General features: G+C 41.0%; 1 protein-coding gene across 5 annotated transcripts in view; it reads left to right on the forward strand.

Moving 5' to 3' along the window:
- AIMP1 (aminoacyl tRNA synthetase complex interacting multifunctional protein 1) overlaps positions 1-23,091 on the forward strand; it is a 106,257-nt gene that overhangs the window by 53,310 nt on the left and 29,856 nt on the right. For all 5 annotated transcript variants that reach the window (XM_030190778.1, XM_030190777.1, XM_030190779.1 and 2 more), the window contains exon 5: positions 9,786-9,994. In XM_030190778.1, the coding sequence (XP_030046638.1) occupies positions 9,786-9,994 (209 nt within the window). The remainder of the gene's footprint in view (positions 1-9,785; positions 9,995-23,091) is intronic.

Raw genomic sequence — 23,091 nt, forward strand, 5'->3', positions numbered from 1 at the left:
AGAGGTGGCCGGTTCAAATCCCACTGCTGCTACTTGTGATCCAAAATCCAAATAAATAAAGGGGCTGTGATAGCAAAGGCATGAATGTCCTTCTCACAGAAACATCCACATTTTGGACGTCCTCAACTGCCATTGCAGGGACTGAGGCATAACGAAGGACGTCCTTCACCCATACTCTTAAAAAAAAAAAAAAAAAAAAGACGTCCCTGACGAGCACTTGGACGTTTTCACCTGGACTTGTGTTTTTCTAAGATTGTAGATGGTTATTATACACACAGCTTGTCTGCATGTATGAAGCTGTCTTTGGCATGCACAGAGCAGCCATGCATAATGCTTGGCTGCTCTGCACTGGCTTCCCCTCCTAAGGAAGGAAATCGTGTGCAAATGAGGTAACAGCGAGCAGCTCATTTGCATGCGATTTCCTTCATGCATGCCCGTTCCTTTCTGAATCGCTAAGGGATCAGTAAGGGAAGGGCCTTTTCCATTCAGTTAGTGCATCTGGCTGAAGGTAAGGGAGTTATGTACCTGGGAGCAATTTGTGAAGTCTACTGCAGTGCCCCTAGGTTTGGTGTCCTGGCATGTCAGGGGGACCATACGAATGCTGGCTCCTCCCACGACCAAATGGCTTGGATTTGGTTGTTTCTGAGATGGGCGTCCTCGCTTTCCATTATTGCTGAAAATCAGAAACGACCAAGTCCTGGGAACGACCATCTCTAAGGTCGACCTAAATTTGTTGATTTAGATGTCCACGACCGTATTATCGAAACGAAAGATGGACGCCCATCTTGTTTCGATAATATGGGTTTCCCCGCCTCTTGCTGGAGCTGTCCTGCAAGGACATCCCCAGGAAAACTTGGGCGTCCCTTTCGATTATGCCCCTCCACGTGCACCCCATATCCTTCACCTCCCCCTCCTCCTCCCTGCATTCCCCAACCAACAGTCTCCCAACCATCACCGTCACTAAGATGAGTGAGAGGAAAAACCAGAGAAAGGACACCATCTCACTGAGATAGAACATAACTTGTAAGTAAACTTGTACAGTGTTCTATATCATTGTTATCAAAGTATGCAGGGTAAAATATACTAAATCACAGACCCTGTGCAATTATTTCTTAAAACTAGAGTCAATCCAGTATCTAAAATTGATTAGTAGAAAGTGCTTCAAATTATTACTTCATTGATCCAAATATCACATACTCCATTGTGACTTCTGGGAACCTGAAGTTATCTACACATATGTCCCTTTCCTTCTGATGTTATCTGCTATTTTGGTGGTGATTCCCTAGTAGGGAATGATTCTTGCAGGTTCTCCTCACGTGACCATCACCCAAGTGATTTCATGATTGTGATTGCAGAATCTCTAGTAGTAGCTCTGTAGGTTTGTCTTTGCACCGCAAACACTAGGCCAAAAGGAAAGGACCATCTCTCTCTCACATCAGTGTTTTCCAAGTCCAGTCCTGGAGTAGCCCTTGCCAGTCAGGTTTTCAGGATATCCACAATGAATATTCATGAAAGAGATTTGCTTATAATGGAGGCAGTGTATGCAAATCAAGTTCATGCCTATTCATTGTGGATATCCTGAAAACCTGACTGGCAAGGGCTTCTCCAGGACCTGACTTGGGAAAAACTGTCTTACATGTTCCTCATGTAACTTTCCTTTAGTATTCCTCAAGTCTCTCTGTTTCTTCAATGTTTGGGTGACAAATATGGGTATATTTCAATTTGATATGAGTTCCAGAGGAAGTTGTTCTGTTTTCGAGCTGCTTGGTAAATTGAGTCTTTCATGGAGGATCTGTGGAAACACATCAGTGACATCACTGTATCCTTTGGCGCATTGGGATATGTATTTCCAAGCGCCCAGTGTGCTCGATCAATTTTGATGTCATCTGGGGTTATGGACATCCCTGACTTTTTTTCTAGCAGTGTGGAGGAGAGCTTCCGGATTACTTCCGCACAGAGTACTCCAAACGTTCTGGGATACCTCTGAAATGGAGATTACTCCTTCTGTGTCGATTCTCTAAGTCCTCCAACTTATCTGCTAGATGCATTTGCTTTTTGGCAAGCTCTACGGTTTTGAGATCCAGCTCCGTCATGCCACTACCTCCAGTTGGAGTTCATTTTTTTCCCCCAAATCTATCATATCAGCCCAAAGCTCTGCACCCAGAACCACTACATCTGCCTGTGTTGCTACCATTTTGGACTTAATCTCCTTGAATCATCCTCATAGTTTTTTGAAGTTTGATTTAGTAAGGTCAAGAACTGGTTCTTCAGCCACTTTACATAGTTTGGAGGAAGCAACTCCCATGATATTGTCCTTCTCTTGGCAATGTGGGTCTGGTCCCTGAGAAGAGAATACTTTTACATCTATTGCATTCTTTTTTGCTGCCATGAAGTGATAGCTGAAGCAATATAGATTCACAATATACCATTTTAGCCAAAAAGGTAACAGAATTTAGCTGATGAACAGCAATTTCCTAGTGATGGTGAGGAGCCGCGGGCTTATCCTTCCATTCGGTCCAATAACATCACTTCCTCTCTCCAATAAGTTTTAACTTTTCACATAAGGCCTATTTGAGAGAGTTTGTGTGGTAGCCTGTGTCACACAGTGCCCATGATCCTAGAAGTTCCCTCCCTTTTGTTTGGATCCTTCACTGACGCAGACAAGTCACCCTTACGCTTTTCTAAATACCATCACATAGGGGTGGGCAGGTAGATATGTCCTTTAGGAGGCTGAATTACTGGTTGCCTCCCTCCCTCTTAAGACCCCTATTTCTGACCCATTTTATAAAGACACATAGGTTCCTTTATTAACAAAAAAAATAAATAGAAATTGCAAATAGATTGAAGCCACATACATATAATCCTGCTCAAGAGCACGTGTAAATCTTAAAGTACACATACAAATCACAACTCGGCCCCAGAGCATGCCTACACATGGTTCACATAAAAGTGCATTCCTTTTTGGTATACACTTTTAAGTGTATAACACCTGGGGTAATTTTATGGAAGCCTTTGACATATGTAAAACAGGGTTTTCCATGTGGAAAAAAAAAAGATTATAAAATTACCCAGAAGGGACAATGCTAATTCTACTCCAAAGAAGCTGCTAAGGTCTTTTCTAATAAGAAGAACCAGATATGATTTGAATTCTGTATTGCCTTGCTCAGTAATGCATCCAGTTTCTTCATACCCATATTGCTTAAAAAACAATTTTATGAATCCATTCTTAAATGAAGCTCTGATTAGACATACAACATTTTTTTTAGTCCATAGCCAGTAGCCACATGCCTTTGGTGAAATTATACAGTTATGCTAAGAGCTATCAGGCTATTCCAGATGCACTCTCTTGCTTAAATTTTACCAATTAAAATGAACTGCAGCTAATGGAAGCAGTTTTGAAAAGCTAGAATCCCTGCGGATAAAAGTACATATCTTCCAGGTGGATGGTGTGAGATAAGAGGTGAATGCCTTCACATTGAAACTTTTATACTACTTCTGGAGGAAAAGTGTATGGATATATAGCATTAAAAGAGCACCTAAATTGCTCAAGATCAAGTGTTATAAATTAAAATGTCATTGCTCTTAGCCAGCAGAATCTTAGTCTTCCTATTGAAATTAAAACAAATACCATCTGGAATACACATGTCATAATTGAAATGTGACTGCTATTGATTGTAATCTAGTAAACCTATTATGACCTTCCCATCTTCTGTTTTATTATTTCTTTTGTAATTTTATTATTTATTTCAACAATTTCTGGCAATCATGAAAATCAAGAAAAAAAAAAGAAGCATCGATTTCCGTAATTAATAAGCCACAGTAAGAGAGACTGATCAAGAAACAAAAGTTTTAGGAAGATGGTTCAAGGAAAATTCTGAAATAAAAAAAGGTTACCTCTTCAAGTACTACTTAGTCCAAATTAAATGGATCACCAAATGCTGAGTTATGCCTCTAGATGCCATGGAAAATGCTAGTTGAGAAGGTTCATTAAAAGTATGTTAGCTGATCTTAAACAAAACCAAACATTTACAAGGAAAATGTATCAGAAGTCTAGTTCTTAAGGAGGTGAATTGTTTCCTCCTTTCTTGAGTCCATTTGCAAACATCCAGGAAAAACTGAACCTATCCAATTATAAAAGTAACATCTTGCAAGTGTAAGTGCAAACATAAAACCACTTTTATCTTGAAGAAATACAAATGAAATAAGTAATGTGCTCTTTTAAGAGGCACATCTGTAGATTGCTCCAAATACATCTGTTAAGTCCAGATTGTCAGACCAAACTTCTGCCAGTAATTGTTACTCACTCAGTCTCCTTTAGAATTCCTTTAGTTGGCAACAAATACATCAGCAAAGGTGAAAAAACAGACTCTGTATACTTCAACACTTCTTTAAGAATTATTACTGTTTTTGTTTTATTTATAACCCCAACTTATAACCTCCATATGGTACACAGTTGTTCCTTCAGTTCACCAACAATACAATATATAATGATAACAATGTTTTAATTTCCCCTCCCCCCCCACTTTGTGTCTTGTTTCTTCATATCTGATTTAATTTCTCTTCCAGTCCCCAGGCCTCCCCTCCCCCCCCCCCCCCCCCCCCCCCCCCAGACTGGATAGAAGTTCCATTTAATCCTTTTCATTTGGTTTAGTGAAGGGTAGCCATATTTTATCAACTTATGTTGGTGCGGTGTAGTAATTTTAGACATAAAGAAACCTTCCATAATCTATTTTGAATTTTCTCTTGAAGAGACATTAACTTGTTTCCAGGCCGCTGCTAAGGTCATTCTCACAGCTGTTCAACTGACCATCTGATGGCTTTCTGTTTGTGGGATTCTTGCCATTGGCTGGTTCAAGAACAACAGTGGAATAGACTTAGGTTTAGCCCTTCCCAGCTGCTTTCTCGTCAAGACACTAATCTTCTTGCACAAGATTTCACTTTGCAAATATATAAAAACATTTGCGCACTCTCCAACAACATTAACGTACATCTGGTGTGTAATACCACCTGTATAATAATTTATAGCATTTTCAACCAAGGAGGCAGATACAAGCATCTTATTCATTTTTTCATAAATTACCCTCCATTGCTGATGACTTAATGGGTGTTCCAAGTCTCTTTTCCGATGTAATAGATGTTTGGCATTTTCTATAACTAGGTTATCAATAGAAATCAAACAAAAGAAAATAAGATGATACCTTTTTTATTGGACATAACTTAATACATTTCTTGATTAGCTTTCGAAGGTTGCCCTTCTTCGTCAGATCGGAAATAAGCAAATGTGCTAGCTGACAGTGTATATAAGTGATAACATTCAAGCATTACTATGACAGTCTGACAGGGTGGAAGGATGGGGGTGGGTAGGAAGTATGCATGGGGACATCAAAGCATATCATTGATATTCTAACAGGGTGGGTGTGGATAGGTGAGGGGAGGGTGATCAACAGAGACATACAGCTTTATGGTTTATAATGGGCTAGGAACCCCGGATCCTTGTTAAGTCCTTTCTGTTGGGTGTTAAAATATTCAATCATTCTGACTTCAAAGGTCTTACGTTCTTGTATGGTTTTAAAGTTACCTTTGAGGATTCTCACTGTGAAGTCACTGGTGCAGTGTCCTGGTCCTGTAAAATGTTGCCCAACAGGCGTGGGAACCCTGCTGGCACCAGTATTGTTTATATGATGTCTATGTAAATTGAATCTTGTCTTAAGCATCTGGCCTGTTTCTCCAATATAGCATCCTTCATTACATTTTTTACACTGAATGATATATACCACATTGGAAGATGAGCAAGTGAAAGATCCCTTTATGTTGAATATCTTTCCTTTGTGGATGACTTTGGGGTCCTGTGAAATATTTTGGCATAGTTTGCAACTGGATAAATTACAGGGAAGTGTGCCCTTCTGTTCCTTTTCAGTCTGTGAAGGAAGTTTACTTCTGATTAGCTTGTGTTTTAAATTGGGTGGCTGTCGGAAGGCCAGTACTGGTGGGGATGGGAATATCTCTTTCAGTAATTCATCCTCCTGGAGTATAGGTTGTAGATCTCTTATGATTTTCCTCAGTTTTTCCAGCTCTGGATTGTATGTCACTACAAGCGGGATTCTGTCTGTGGATTTTTTCTTTTTGTACTGTAGCAGATTCTCCCTGGGTGTTTTGAGGGAGGAGGCAATATTCTTGGAGATTATTTTGGGGTTGTAGCCCTTCTGTTTGAAGGATTCAGTCAGGGTTTTAAGGTGTCTGTCTCTGTCCCCTGGGTCAGAGCAGATACAGTGGTATCTTGTGGCTTGGCTGTAAATGATGGATCTTTTTGTATGTGAAGGATGGAAGCTGGAGTTGTGGAGATAGCTACATCTGTCTGTGGGTTTCTTGTATACCCACCCCCATCCTTCCACCCTGTCAGACTGTCATAGTAATGCTTGAATGTTATCACTTATATACACTGTCAGCTAGCACATTTGCTTATTTCCGATCTGACGAAGAAGGGCAACCTTCGAAAGCTAATCAAGAAATGTATTAAGTTATGTCCAATAAAAAAGGTATCATCTTATTTTCTTTTCCATGTTTTATTTTGTTTGATTTCTATTGATAACCTTAAGAGTGGACTAACACGGCTACCACACTCCTCTATAACTAGGGAACCTACTATTTTGTATACTCTCTCCTTTCTTTTAATATAATTTCTAATGGCATAGGATCCTTTTTCAGACACACATACCCCAAACTGTGTCATCTAATTGAAAATGTTCTTGGAGATCCTTAAGGTTCATACCCTGCTTGAGTAGTTATCCCTAAGAAGTGTCACAGTTGATTTGTGTCATCTATTTATTTTATTTATTTGTTGCATTTGTATCCCACATTTTCCCACCTCTTTGCAGGCTCAATGTGGCTTACAATACATCATGAGTAGTGGAAATACATGAGAAAGTATACATTTAGTAATAACAGAAGGATTTTGGGTAACATGATGATAGAACATGATAGTGTTTTAACAAGCAAACATAATAAGAAATATATAAGAAAATATACATTTAGTAGTAGCGAAAGGATCTTGGGTAGCATGATAATGAAGAAACATGTTAATATTTTGGCAAGTAGATATTGTGGAGGCAGTTCTACAGGATTTCATATTTGTTGATCATTGTTGTATGCCTTATTAAAGAGATGAGTCTTCAGTAGAATTCGGAAGTTAGCTAGTTCATAGGTTTGTTTTTAAATTGCGCGGCAGCGCATTCCAGAATTGTGTGCTCAGGTAGGAAAAAGTTGACGCATGCGTTAGTTTGTATTTGAGACCTTTACAGTTTGTGAAGTGAAGGTTAAGGAATGTGCGGGATGATTGTTTAGCATTCCTGGGTGGTAGGTCTATCAGGTCTGACATGTAGGCTGGTGCGTCTCCGTGAATAATTTTATGAACTAGGGTGCATATTTTGAACGTAATACGATCTTTGAGTGGGAGCCAGTGCATCTTTTTCCGTAGTGGTTTAGCGCTCTCTTATTTTGTTTTACCGAATATGAGTCTAGCTGTAGTGTTCTGAGCTGTCTGAAGTTTCTTGATTATTTGCTCTTTGCAGCCAGCGTAGAGTGCATTGCAGTAATCTAGGTGGCTGAGTACCATTGATTGTACCAGGTTGCGGAAGACGGTTCTTGGGAAGAAAGGTCTTACTCTTTTTAATTTCCACATTGAGTGGAACATCTTCTTGGTTGTGTTTTTCTGTATTACCCAAAACTACATAAACTTCTCTTGTTCTCCCACACACACAACAGTCATCAATATTTTTTAACAGTCCGTCTAGCTCTGCCACCATCTCTAGGCAGGGGCTCTGCCCATCAGACATTCCCAACAAGACAGTGGTTGAACACAGCTAGTGATGGCTGACTGTCAAAGATCTGGAGTAAGCTGAGACAGTGGTGGGGAGGGGAACCAGCAGTCCTCTTTCTGCTCATCAAAAAGAAAAACAGACGAGATTCACAGTCTAGGGAGCTCCTCAATAGCTTCCTATCCAGACACTATCTTGATCTTCCACCCCTCCCACCCCCATTCTCCAAACGATAAGGTAGGTTTTGTTCTTCTCTACAGACTTGTTTATCACTCTGTCCTGGGGGGTTATTTTAACATAGATGCTGAATACAGAAGATAAGAGTGATAACATGACAAATCATACTGTGAGTAGATTAAAATAGTGTAACAAAATTACTGCATGCATTTGTGGTTTTTGGTGAATACTATGAAGCCTAGTGTCAGAATCCTAGCTGAAATTATAATGTGCTTTATGTTGCCTGAGATATGTTTGTTTTTAAAATAAAGTATACTAGAATTCATGCAGTAGGATTTGCTAGAATGACATGTGAAGAGAGAAGTTTCACATAATTTAGGCATGTAAAATTTCATTTCTTACCAAAAAGCCGTGGGTGTGGTTGGAGAGCAGAACGTTGAAAAAAAAATTCTAGACTTGTGTTTTTCAGGCTGAGCAATTAGTGGTACCTTGTGACTTTTATAGAAGAGACATTGCCTGGCCTCAGTGGTCATTCTGATTCCTGCCCCTGAAGTAAGTCGCAGAAGGACTATAAGCACTAAAACCAAACTCTTGAGTCGTAGGTATTAAGGTGCAGTAAATTGCCACAGCAAAACTACTGTAGGAATTGATAACCTGTGCTGAGTACTGTGGATTAGAGGCTTCTGCACTAAGCTGCAATGATTTACCACAGCAAAATTTACTGCAGGAGTCACTAAGTCACTATCCTGCTTCCATGATAAATGTTAGATTGTTTTGCTGCAGTCAGGAACATTGCACATTCCTGACATTAGCACCACAAATATAGTGGACCCCAAGTTAAGTTTGCTATCTTTGAAATTGGCTGGGCAGGTGCCAAACCCCTGAACACCCCTCTGTCCCTCATTTCCATCCCACCTCACTCGATTGGGGAGGGCTTGATTGCGAGGGTCTTCCGGGTCAGGGGATCATATTTTGGAGGGGCCTTCAGGAAAAAGGGTTCTTATTGGGGGTGTTATTGAGGAAGCTCTGCCTCTTTGGTTGGCCCCTTTAAGAAGCACTGAGGAACATCAGGCTACTGCTTTGCAGCCCAGTGCTCCCAGGATGGTAGCATAACGCTGCTTGCAAGGTTGATTGCAAGCAGTGTTACGCACACTCCACTGGAGTGACTAACCTGTGGTACTTAGTTTCAAAGAATTGAGCTTGCTTTTACCACACGTTAATGTATCACAGCAAACGTGTGGTAAAAACACGGTCAATTCTCTGAAATTTGTCTGCTCTTTGTATTATAAATGGGAACACCTATGGGGTATGAGTGGGTGAAGGGATGCATTTGATTTATCCTGTAGATATGTTGGTGATTGTGGAGAAGGATTAACCTGCAGTCGCTGCTATTATGGTCATACTAAGGTTCATGGACATATAACAAAACATACAGCAGCTTTGTGATTCTTTGTTAATAAGTTGTGTGGTGTTAATGAACTGTAAATAAAATAAATGGGAACACATATGATAGGAGAAATAATTAAGGAACAATCTAATGAAAACTTTAAAAAAGCTCTTAAAAACCAGATTAACTTCCTGTTATGTCCTTAGTACGCCTATAATAAAGTAAAAGAAAACTCAAGTGTAGTGTTTCAAACAGAAAATCTGAAAGTAAAAAAAAAAAAGAGAACGAAAAAGCAGCAGAAAATTAGCAAAAATTTTCAGCCCTTTGGATTTGTTTAGACTGGTACATACTATATGTATGTCTGCTTCCATCTTCTGCTTCTTTTAACATGCTGCTAATTCCTGCAGGAGAGAAAAAGGAAAAGAAGCAGCCTGTTCAGGTTGAAGATGCCACCAAGCCTGTGGATGTTTCCTGTCTGGACCTTCGTGTGGGCTGCATTGTCACTGCCAAAAAGCACCCAGATGCTGATTCTCTGTATGTGGAGGAGGTAGATGTTGGAGAAGCAGTCCCAAGGACTGTCGTCAGTGGCTTGGTGAAATATGTGCCATTGGAACAGGTATGACTGTGTCTCCTGCTTGGCATTTTTTATAGCATGTAAAATCGTGTGCAGCCTTTCCCAGTCATTTTATTCTTTTCTGTCGTGTTTTATGTGTGCTGATTTCTAGTATATGTAAACAGACCCCTGTGGAGATTGTTGGAATTATTTGTTATTACAGAATGAGGGTTCTTGTCTCCCTCTCCCACAATTAATTAAAATAGAGATTAAAAAATATATATATTACTGTTACCTCTCACATAAAAATAATTTATAGAAAATTAGATTACAAATAACAAAGCCCCTGGTTGTCTCCATTAGCACATGGAATAATGACATTTATCCAGATTCCTCTCTTTCAGATTAGAAAAATACTCTTCTAGCCCAGCTGTGATATTGCTGTTGTACTCGTAAGTTTTTAAGGTTCAGAATGATTAGGAAACCGTTCTTATTGCATTGTGCTGGAGAGCTACTCACCTCTGGTTACTGGTTTGAAACTATCTCAAATCAGCAGCGAGAGAAATTCACTACCATGTGAAATTCATTCTTTGGCCCATGGGAAATGAATTTTGTGGTATCATTCCAGTTGCTGAAATGATCCTGTTCCCACTAGCAGTTTTACGTGGATGCGAGTCCCTATCCTTTTGGCAGAAAGTTACAGTGGTAGCACCTCCCAGTCTCCTACTTGCTCCCCAAAAAGAGCAAAATTAAACTTGTGACGTTAGCAGTGCTAATCGGTAGGGACAAGAAGGAGGAGTGATAGAACTACCTGGATAGGTAATTTGAAATGGTATAGGGCAGGGGCGACAGGTTGCGTCTGGGGGGATCTACTGTGTATAAAAGAATAATTTGAAATGGCATAAGGCAGGGCCTGGAGGTTGAGGGGTGCATAGAGAATCTACTGTGTATAAAAGAAGATAGAGAATCAGACCATAATCCTAGCAGGGGTTACATTGGCAAAAGGACCAGAGCCAGAACATTGCTGGACAAATTGGCCAATGTCCAGCTTCCTGGACAATGAAACACAGGGAGGTCCCCCTTCAATGATGCATTCAGTCTGGCTCCTCATGCAAAGTCAGATCAGTTTGTGTAACTAAAATTAAGTCTGATTCACCCAACTCACTCTGTCCCTGAGCCCATCTTGTCTCCCAAGCACCCCACCCCTTCCAAAGCTCTCTCTCCCTAATACACACTTGCTCCCAACCCTGTCTTAGGCAGTCTCATTTCCCATCATCCTGTCCTCTATTTTGCAAGCAAAATGCATACTATTTGAGCTGTATACAGAATTACTTCCAATGTAGCAAACTATACAAAATCCCATGTTAAACACCAAATGTAGAACATTTTGTTAATGGCAGGAAAGATCAGGAAGGTTGGCACAGACATTAACACATTACCGTAAGGCATGGGTTTACTACAAGGCAGCTAATAAGCAATCTTAAGGTTCTGATTAAGATGACTGTGTTAAAACTATAGGGTCTATGTAATAAATTGTGCTAAGCTTAGTGGAGTACTTCAGTTTAGTACCAGTGTTTTGTATGCTATTATTTCCCATAAGAGCAAGGTTTTAGAAAAGAAAACTCTGCTAATCTGGAATTTTTGCTTAGTGCAGTCAACATGCAGAGTGCATGCTAATGAGTTATATATGGAAAAATGTCTGATGCAGCTAAAGTTTAGTCCTAGTTTGGAGTTGTTTTTTTTAACATCTTAAATAACACCGAAGGCCCTGTTTACTAAGGTGCACTAGCGGTTTTTACGGGCTAAAATTTAGCACATGCTAATGCTAGAGACACCCATATATTCCTATAGTGTCTCTAGCATTAGAGCGTGCTAAAAATGATAGTGCACCTACATCACTATATAGTGGAATTAGAAAAGGTACAGAGAAGAGCGACGAAAATGATAAAGGGGATGGGACGACTTCCCTATGAGAAAAGGCTGAAGCAGCTAGGGTTCTTCAGCTTGGAGAAAAGACGGCTGAGGGGAGATATGATAGAGGTCTATAAAGTAATGAGTGGAGTGGAACAGGTAGATGTGAATCGTTTGTTTACTCTTTCCAAAAATACTAGGACTAGGGGGTATGCATTGAAGCTACAAAGTAATAAATATAAAATTAATCGGGGAAAATTTTCTTCACTCAACATGTAATTAAACTCTGGAATTTGTTGCTAGAGAATGTGGTAAATGTGGTTAGCTTAGCGGGGTTTAAAAAAATGTTTGGACGGCTTCCTAAAGGAAACGTCCATAGACCATTTATTAAAATTACTTGGGGAAAATCCACTGCTTATTTCTGGGATAAACAGCATAAAATGTATTGAACTTTTTTGGGATCTTACCAGGTATTTGTGACCTGGATTGGCCACTTTTGGAAACAGGATGCTGGGCTTGAGGGACCTTTTGTCTGTCCCAGTGTGGTAATACTTACGTAATAAACAGGGCTCTGAATCTTTATCTTGCCTCCAGAGGCAATATGACTGTTGTTTCTTCTTGAATTCAACAAACATCAGTGAGAGCTTTTTAGTAAAATCTAGGTTGGGGACCTACAGCCCTAAAATCTCCTGACCAAAGGACCCCTATATCTCAGACCTTGTCTTGAGATTCCTGAAGCAGGAATGCCTACCTCCCAAGGTCTCTGAATGAGAATATTTGGGGACCAGAGAGCTCCCAACTCCATCCACCCACTCACTCAGTAAGCAGTTCTCCATTCTTACCCAGACTATCTCATACCTACTTATGTCCACCCTCCACTTATCTTGAAGTCCCTCTTTTCATACCTCATCTAGGAAAAGTATCCTCCTTCAACATCTGCTTCTGCTGGTTACAATTTTAGAAATGGCAGTGGTTAAAAGTTACTGACTTCAGCTGGACCCACCACCATATTTAAAATGGTGACAGGCAGGTGTAGATTCTGAAGGAAGAGGTCACTCTTCCCTGTTGAAGGTATCAATGATTGAAAAATAAAGGAGGATAATAGAGTAGAAGGCAAGACAGATAGGTGTGGTTGAGTGAGGATTGATTGATGAGAGTAGGAATCTGAGACCTGGTAGAAGTAGAATAACCAAAGGGGGGGGGGGGGCACTGTGATACCAGAGTACATATTAAATCAAATTGATAAGGTGGGTGGTAGGGTAGCACTCTGTTAAGGATGTCGGAGCCAAGCAGGATAAACATCCTCGTAAAAACAAAATGCACTGTGACTAGCAGAAATACAGTGCAATTCTAATAAAAAGAGAGCTAATAGAATTAACAGCATTATAATGATATGCTTGAGTGACCTCAGTATTTATTTGGTAAATATCTCAACGGAAAACATTAGGGAGGTAACATTTCTGTACAGATTTTAACCTGCCTCAGGTTCAACAGGGATATCAGATTTCCCTGAGGCTTGCTGAAAAACAAAAAAAAAAATCAAGTTGTGTGTGCTATTGTATCTGGGGGAAATGGCTTCTTCATAGAGCAGTCAGACCTGGAACCTCTAGATTTAGTCCTTACTGTAATGCAAAATCTGGTGCAAGAGGTAACATTGGTGAGACCACTTGGCAATAGTGACCATAATGTAATCAAATTTGACATAATCACTGGAGCAAGGATGTTAAAGGAAACTACTCCAGTAGTATTTTACACTAAATTGGGGTCTATACTAAAATTAAAAACAAAAGGAGAGGATTTGAAGGTTAAAAGTTTGCATGCAACAGGAATACTATTTTTTATAAAATGTTTTGGAAATCCATACCAATGTATTTCACACATTCGATTAAAAGAAGACCAGGGGTGGGTAAATGGTGAGGTAAAAGGTTAGCAAATTTTAATTCAATTTATAGAAAACAGCATAAATACTGGCAAATTAGATGTAAAGATTTTTAATAATGCAGGCCAAAAGAGAATTTGAAAATAAGCTTGCCATTGAGACACAGACTTTTATAATTTAAAAGCAAACTTTTTCAAGCACTTCTGAAGCAAAAAGCCTTTGAGGAAGTTGGTTGAACCTCAAGATGACTTAAAGGGCACTCAGGGATGACAAGGCCATAATAGAAAAAAAATAATTCTTTGTTTCAGTCTTTGAGGAGGATGCAGGGAAGGTACCAATAAGAATAATCATAGTCAGACCAATGGTCCATCTAGCCCAATATCCTCCTTCCAACAGTGGCCAATTCAGGTCACAATTACCTGACAGAATCCCAAATGCATAAAACATTCTTTGATAGTCTTCAAAGGAACTGAAGCAAATCATGATGAATCTGGAAATTTTAATATGGAATATTTACAAACTAAAGTCTAAGAAATTACCAGGACAGGATGGTATATATCCACATTCTGAACAAGCCAAAAAAAAAATGAAATTGCAGACCTATTACTAGTAATGTATAATCTGTCATTGAAATTGGCTAGAGAATTGGAGAATGCCTAATGTAATGTCAGTTTTTAAAAAGAGGTGATCAAGGAAACTGTTCTTTGAGCCTGATGTTGGTGCTGGGTAAAATGGTAAAAACTATTCTAAAAAACAAAAGTACTGGCTATTATAGAAACAGAGAAAATTACAGACGATAAAGACTTCATGGCCTATCCATACTGTCTGTCTGCCTATCTATTTATTTATTTAAAAATTTCTAATCTGCCTACAACTAGGCGGAGTACAAAATGTAATCATAAAATCACGAACAGAAGTTGCTGATCATACCCAGTGCATCACAAAGGTATCAACCCCATAGCTTAGGTTTTCAAACCTTTCACAAACTGTTCCAGGCTGTTTCACAGCCTCAAATAACCTGATACAGCGTTCCAAATCTGTGGACCAGCAATAAAAAAAATGCAGCTGCTCGTGTTACAGCATATCTTCCTGTATTAAATTTATCATTCACAAGTAACATAGATGTTACTACTATCCTGTTCTCTCACTGCAAGACCTAAACATGGGGCAGAGCCAACACTCTACTGTAATAGAGTGCCCCAGGGATCTGTACTAGAACAGGTACCTTCTAACATTTTATAAATGATCTGGAAAAGGAAGCAATAAGTAAGATGATTAAATTTGCAGATTACAAAATTATTCAATGTTGTTAAATTACAAGTGGATAGTGAGGACCTAGTGAGACTGAAGGACTGGGCATCTAAGTAACAAATGAAATTGAATGCAGTCAAGTGTAAGCTGATATATGAAGGGAAAAATAATCCTAATTATAAGTACACTAGTAAAAAAGGCCCGTTTCTGGAGCAAATGAAACGGGCGCTAGCAAGGTTTTCCTCCCCAACAACCCCCCCTCCCTCCCTCCCTACCTACCCCTTCGTCGTTGTGAAGCCACTGACACCATTGCTCCGCACCTCGTCAATGCACCTTCATCACCTTCTTCGTTCTGAAGCCACTGACGCCATTACTCCGCCCTCGACGTCATCACGTTTGGCGCGAGGGCGGGGCCCAGAGACTTGGTGATTTTAGTGGCTTCACCACCACGAACCCTTCATGAAGGAAGTGACGTCAGTGTCTTCAGAACGTTGAGGGTGAGTTTTATTATACAGATGATGCCAGGTTCCTTATTAACCCATTAGGTCCCAATATTCCCATATGTGGGAACAAATATGGGAACATTGGGCACTAATGGGTTAAGTGACATCACCCAGGGAAGAATTTTGGAGTGACAGGCAGTATATTCATTTTCACATCTCAGAATGTTGTGATGATCAAAAAACCAAATAGAATGCTAGGAATTACTTGGAAAGAATGGAGAATGTTTTATAATGCCCCTTTGTCGATCCATGGTGCAATGCATCTTAAATATTGTGTGTGATTCTGGTCACCCCATCTCAAAGATATGACAGAAGTGAAAAAAAGTAAAGTGAAGCGCAAACAAAATGTTAAAGCCAGGCCATAAAACAAATAATAATTTGAACAAGAATTGCATTTCTATACCCTGTGCAGAAATATCTGCATAAAGTAGTAGTTGATTGCATGGATCGAATAGACTACAAACTGAGCTTTCCTTACATTTCCTTCAGGTGGTTCTTGCAGGGGTAGGGTCAATGGTGTGCTGGAGCCAGTTCGCTCTGGCTCGCAAGAGCCGCTTGTTAAATTTTGACAGCTCTTGCGAGCCGGTTGTTGTTCGGGGCGAGCCGGCTCCATTGCAGGAGGTAAGCATGGCAGGACTAAGGGCACGAAGTTCACGCGAACTGCAGCAAACAGGGAGGAAAAGCTTGGGCAGCAGGGCTTTAATGCGGCGCTTCAACGGCGAGGAGGTATTTTAAAAAGATGGATGGGAACGGGAGGGGACGGTGGGGGCGAAGGGCAATCGCTGGGCATGTTTGGGAGCGGGAGGGAAGGGCAGGGGAGGGAGGAGACTCGTTGGACATGTGATGGGAGTGGGAGGGGAGGGCAGGGGAGGGAGGAGAATCGCTGGACATGAGATGGGAGGGGAGGGCAGGGGAGGAAGGAAAATCGTTGGACATGGATGGGAGCGGGATGGGAGTGGGAGGGGAGGGAGGAGAATCGCTGGACATGGATGGGAGCAGGAGGGAAGGGCAGGGGAGGGAGGAGAATCGCTGGGCATGGATGGGAGCCGGAGGGGAGGGCAGGGGAGGGAGGAAAATCGTTGGACATGGATGGGAGCGGGAGGGGAGTGGGAGGGGAGGGCGGGAGGGAGGAGAATCGCTGGACATGGATGGGAGCAGGAGGGAAGGGCAGGGGAGGGAGGAGAATTGCTGGGCATGGATGGGTAGAGGGGGGCAGGGGAGAGAAAACAATTGCTGGGCATGGATGGATAGAGGGGGGCAGAGGAGAGAAGACAATTGCTGGGCATGGATGGGTAGGGGGGCAGGGGAGAGAAGAGAATTGCTGGGTATGGATGGATAGAGGAGGACAGGGGAGAGAGGAGAGTTTCAGGTCATGGATGGAGGGGAGGGAAGGGAGAGAGATAGAGAGAAGAAATGCTGGACATGGAGGGAAGATAGAGGAAGGAGATTAGATGAGGGAAAAGGAAGTGAGGAGAGAAACTGCACATGGATGGAGAAAATAGGCAGAAGCTGGAGCCACTGTACAGTCAAGTATGAGGAGGACCAGAAATGAAGAAGAAAGGAGGAAAGAAAAGAAATAAATGGAAAGGAAGCCCTGGAAACGGAGTCAAGGGAACAGATAGAGAGCAGCAGAATCAGATACTGGGCCAGTACGATCAGAGAAACAAAGTCACCAGACAACAAAGGTAGAAAAAAATAATTTTATTTTCATTATAGTGTTTGGAATATGTCCATTTTGAGAATCAGGTGCTGAACGTTAAAAGTTAATATTTATTTACTTATTTATGGCATTTGATCCCATATTAAACATGAATTAGATTGGAACCTGGGATCATTTAATTTTTTTTTCCTGGAGAGAGTAATGCATTGCCCCCCCCCCCCCCCCCGGCTATAGCCAGCTCTGCAAGTTTTTTTTTTTTGGGGGGGGGGGGTGCAGTGGTGGACGGAGGGCACCGAGGTGGACCGGGGAGAGAGCCTGTTGTTAAAAATTTACCAGCACACCACTGGGTAGGGTTGAGGCACTTTGTAAAGCAATCTTAAGGACATGTGAACAATTCAATGTCAAAGTCAAACTCAAATCAGATAGATTTCAGTCTGCTTCATTTGAATTTTGAATTTTCCCTTAAACTTGCTTTAAAAACTTGTCAGATTGTGTTTTGCTTTGGATCTGGGAAAAACTAGAAATTAATCCTGGGGGATCTTTCTTTATTTCTTTATTAAGACGTTCATTAACTTAAAATGGTATAAACTACTGCCTATTTAAAGACACTGAATTTTGCCAGCCCCCAAAAAACCCATTAAGTGCGGTTTTAAAGCTGTAATCTTGCTACCACCATTCAAACTGTGCAGCCTCAAGGATTCATAGTTACAGGTCATTAGCAGCAAGGTAATAGTCAGCTAAATGACCTGTAGAAATGCAGGATTGTCTGAGGTTTGTAGACAATACCTATGTATAACATTTAAGCAATACCAAGATTTGTGCTTAGTAACATAGCATCCTTGAGTGTAAGGCTTTTGTAGCATGAAAGGTGGCTAGTTCTAGTGTGAGTTGATTGTAGAGGTTTAGGACAGCCCTGAATATCAGATGCAACTTGTATTAGCTATGCTTCCTTTTTTGGAAAGCCTAAATATATCTGTTGGATAATGATACCAGCTAGGGATGCCTTCAAGAGGAAGCATGAACTTCTATATATCCGGGGATGGGTGGAGCACAAAAGAAATGTTACAGTTCAGATTGGAAGTAGAGAAGGTCAAATGGAGACAGGCATGAATAGTTACTGTAAGAATTAAACCACATAACATGAACTTTATTCCTACCTGAGTAGATTAGCATGGAACAAAGCATTCATTCCTTGGAGAGGCAGTCTGTCTACTCCATATGCCAAACCACCAAACACAATAATAAAACCAAGAGGGAGTGGCCTAGTGGTTAGGGTGGTGGACTCTGGTCCTGGGGAACTAAGGAACTGAGTTCGATTCCCACTTCAGGCACAGGCAACTCCTTGTGACTCTGGGCAAGTCACTTAACCCTCCATTGCCCCAGGTACAAATAAGTGCCTGTATATGTAAGCCGCATTGAGCCTGCCATGAGTGGGAAAGCGCGGGGTACAAATGTAACAAAAAAAAAAAACAGTATCTTTAGTGAATATTATAAGACCGTGCAGGGGCATTTTTGATATGATGTCTAAATCCGACTTTGGACATTTTGCTGAAAAAGTCCAAAAATCAAGTAGTGAAAATGACCATTTTCAAACCAGAAAAATGTCTGTTTTTTCTTTGAAAATGACCATTCCCTAGATGATGATGTGCTTAGTACATCCATCTTTTTCGACCATTCCCCCCTCCCCCCCCCCAAGAAAAGAAAACCGTCCAAGTGAAACACGCACAAAATCAAGCCATTGGGACGTAGGAGGAGCCAGCTTTCCTAGTAGACTGGTCAAACAGACATCCCAGCAGAGCAGTGGAGCACCCTTGGGGGCACTGCAGTGGACTTCACATAAAAGGTCCTAGGTACACCAGGGGCGTAGCCAGACTTCGGCGGGAGGGGGATCCAGAGCCCAGGTGAGGGGGCACATTCTGTTTCTGTGAGTCTGGGACGTCAGAAACAGAGCGAAGCCTTCCGCGGGAAGCAAGTGGACCACGGCTGGCGGGGGTTGGGATCCCCCCCCCCAACAGCAAAGGGAGCCCACGGCGATGGCGGGGGAGGGTTGGCGGCAGGAGGGGTGTCGAGAGGGTCGTTGGCAGGGGGGTCCAGGACCAAATCTACGGGGGCCCAGGCCCCCGTGGACCCACGTAGCTACGCCCCTGAGTTACACATCTTACCATTACCCCCATATATTATATGATGAGCCCTTCAAAACCCATGAAAAACCTACTGCACCTATACACCACTACAATAGCCCTTATGGCTGCAGGTGTCACCTATATGTAGGTACAGTAGATTTTGGGGAGGGAGGGCTGACACTTTCCACCACAAGTGTAATAGAGTGGATTGTGGGCCAGGGTCACCACCTCTACAGTGCACTGCACCGACCACTAGGCTATTCCTAGAAGCTGCTTGCTACTCTAATAGAACTGGCCATAACATCTGAAGCTGTCATACAGGCCGGTATGTACTGTTTCATTTACATCTTTGTGGGGTGGGAGGGGGTCAGTGACTACTGAAGGAGTAAGGGGGTGTCATTCCTTTACTCCCGCAGTGGTCATCTGGTCATTTACGGCACTTTTATGTAGTTTATTTGGTAATAAAACAGATCTAGACCAAAACATCTAAATTATAGTCCTGGATGTTTTTGTTTTGTTCCATTATGTCAGAAAAACGACCAAGTGTTAGGAACGCCCAGATCCCGCCCTTAACACACCCTTGACATGCCCCCTTGTGATTTGAACACTTTTCTGATGGACTTCATAGAAAAAAAATCTAAAAATTGATTTTGAAACTACCGATTTGGATGTTTTTGTGAGAAAAACGTCCCAGTGCAGATTTATGCCACTTTTTGGGCATTTTTCTCTTTTGAGAATGAACCCCCTAGCCTATTATATAAAATCTATAAAAGCTGACATGACTATATGTTAGTGTCTGCCTGTGTCAAGAGTAAAATATACATAACATAACCTTAAAAAAACAATTATCAATATCAAGTCCCTATATCAATATTTAATAAAAATTGTAAAATGTTAATATTAGTATTTTTATCTTAATATCTGATCTCATATAATTCTCATTAATGTAAGGTAAGCCAAAATAGAAACAAACAAATTGTGTTAAATATACAAGGATGCTTGAATCCAGTTATTAAATAACAACAAGAAAGATTTTTTAAAAAGGGAGTACATTTTTGCCTTCTTATTTGTATCAGCTTTGATTATAAAATACTGTATCTCAAATTAGCTGCTTTTCAGTTTCCTTGGGTTAATTCAGAGAATTAAATCAAGTCAAAATCCAGCCCTGTATTGGATGATTTTCATTGACTGTGATCCTGCAATTTGTCTAATGGACAATTAGTTTAATGAGACATTTTACCTAATGCTAGAGATAAAGATGAAATGTACAATGAAGTCTCGAAAATTGGTATGCCTGGAACATTTCCATTTTGTAAGATTTTGCATCAAGTGCAAATACATGCAAGCAAGGCTTAATAGAACTGGGCAGTATGATTTTGAAGAGTTGGCAAAGAAAAAACTTTAATCCTATGAGCCATTGTAGTTTCAAGTTAATTGCTTTCATCCCCCAGCTTGCATCCAAAGTTCTGCATGTGGAAAACTACATTAGATGTCCCCTGTTAGAAAATTATCAACATGCCTTGTGTCCAGGGCACAACCTCATAGTAAATGGGAACAAGCTATATACCTAGATCAGAGATGCCAAGGGTGAACCATCCCAAAGAGTAAGATTATTCAGATGGTACATCCAGGATATAAATCTAGACTGATTTAAGTGTAGTATTGCTTTGCTAGTAAATCAAGCCACTTTAAATGATATTGGCTTTTCTTTGAAGACTCTGAAAGAATACAGACAAAGAGGGGAGCAATTTGGGTACATTTTTTTAGCTGAAAATTGTCTTCCACCCAGTAGTTAAAAGTATGTACATCAGTTTCAGAGCACATATACTTTGCAGTAAAGGGAAAAGGGACTGGTCAAGGGGAAGCAGCAGGTAGGAAAGTGTGCTCAGATTTCTTCCTACTGGTTGGACCACTTGGTTTACTTCTCTTGAGGCTTCCCTCTCAAGAAAGTAGTGATCAAGATCAGTGCACTGGTACAGAAGCTCTAATGAGTGCAAAATAGGGCTCAAAGAGTCTGAGAGTGAGAAAACGTTCAAATGAGTGTCACACTCTCCTAATGAGTGAGACTTGGCATCTCTGCTAGATAACTGGTTGGTAAAATGTGTAGAAATGACTAATGTGTTATTGCTGCTGGAAGCCTTTGCTGTTAAGTAAATTAAGCAACAGACTCATCTGTAACACATCAGAAGTTGCTTCAGCACAAAAGACACATTTTTATGATTTCAGATTGCATATCTTTAGCACTTTCCAAACTTGTGACCAATCTGAGCTCATTTGAACAGTCATACAAAACCAGACAACCAAGATCCCAAAAAAGTACAAAACATTCGATACTGCTTATCCCAGAAATAGTGGATTTTCCCCAAGTCCATTTAATAGTGTTCTATGGACTTTTCCTTTAGGAAGCTGTCCAAACCTTTTTAAAACTCCGCTAAGCTAACCGCCTTTACCACATTCTCTGGCAACGAATTCCATAGTTTAATTACACATTGAGTGAAGAAAACTTTTCTCCAATTCATTTTAAATTTACTACATTGTAGCTTCATCGCATGCTCCCTAGTCCTAGTATTTTTGGAAAGCGTAAACTGACGCTTCACATCTATCCGTTCAACTCCACTTATTATTTTATAGACCTCTATCATGTCTCCCCTCAGCTGCCTTTTCTCCAAGCTGAAGAGCCCTAGCCGCTTTAGCCTTTCCTCATAGGGAAGTTGTCCCATCCCCTTTATCATTTTCGTCGCCCTTCTCTGTACCATTAGAAAAGGGGTGATATTTTCCTCAAAGAAAGCAGAAAGAGTTTCAAACGTAGATAACAAGTCTCCTTTGGTATTTTTTTCCTGTGTTTGCATTAGAGGATTATGACTGAAAATCAGTGTAGGTCCACACTTTTATTCTAAAGAGAGTGTGAAAAATATTTTGACGCAAACTAATGTCCCATCTATTTTTGCAAACCATGTTCTGTATAGTTCCAGAAAATGTTATAAAGTAGGTTGTTGCTTGGTCAAGAAGAATAAGAATATTTCAGGGACAGATGTTACATTACTTACAGTCTCTGTTAAGTTGAAGATGCTTTAGTTATACAGGTATTCAACATGAGCAAATGTAGCATAACAGCCATATGAGCTTCGAACAACCAAAAACCTGTTGAAACATAGAGCAGATAAGGCCCATAAGAGCCAACTAATCTATCCAGTTTGCTTTTTGTTGCTGTGCCCATGGAGACACTAACAGGCTTATTCTCGAAAGACAAAGGACGCCCATCTTTCGACACAAATCGCAAGATGGACGTCGTCCTCACAGGGTCACCCAAATCAGCATAATCAAAAGCCGATTTTGAGCGTCCTCAACTGATTTCCGTCACGGGTACGACCAAAGTTCCAGGGGGCGTATTGGAGGCATAGCAAAGGCGGGACTTGGGCGTGCCTAACACATGGGCGTCCTCGACCCATAATGGAAAAGAAAGGGCGTCCCTGACAAACTCTTGGACGACTTTACCTGGTCCTTTTTTTCTTACAACCAAGCCACAAAAAGGTGCCCGAACTGACCAGATGACCACCAGAGGGAATCTGGGATGACCTCCCCTTACTCCTCAGTGATCACTAACCCCCTCCCACCCTCAAAAAAAATTTTTTTAAATATTTTTTGCCAGCCTCAAATATCATACCCAGCTCCATGACAGCAGTATGCAGGTCCCTGGAGCAGTTTTAGTGGGTGCAGTGCACTTCAGGCAGGCAGACCCAGGCCCATCCCCCCCCTACCTGTTACACTTGTGGTGGTAAATGTGAGCCCTTCAAAACCCACTGTACCCACATCTAGGTGCCCCCTTCACCCAT

The sequence above is a fragment of the Microcaecilia unicolor genome, chromosome 2, assembly GCF_901765095.1.
Source record: "Microcaecilia unicolor chromosome 2, aMicUni1.1, whole genome shotgun sequence".
NCBI classification, from domain to species: domain Eukaryota; kingdom Metazoa; phylum Chordata; class Amphibia; order Gymnophiona; family Siphonopidae; genus Microcaecilia; species Microcaecilia unicolor.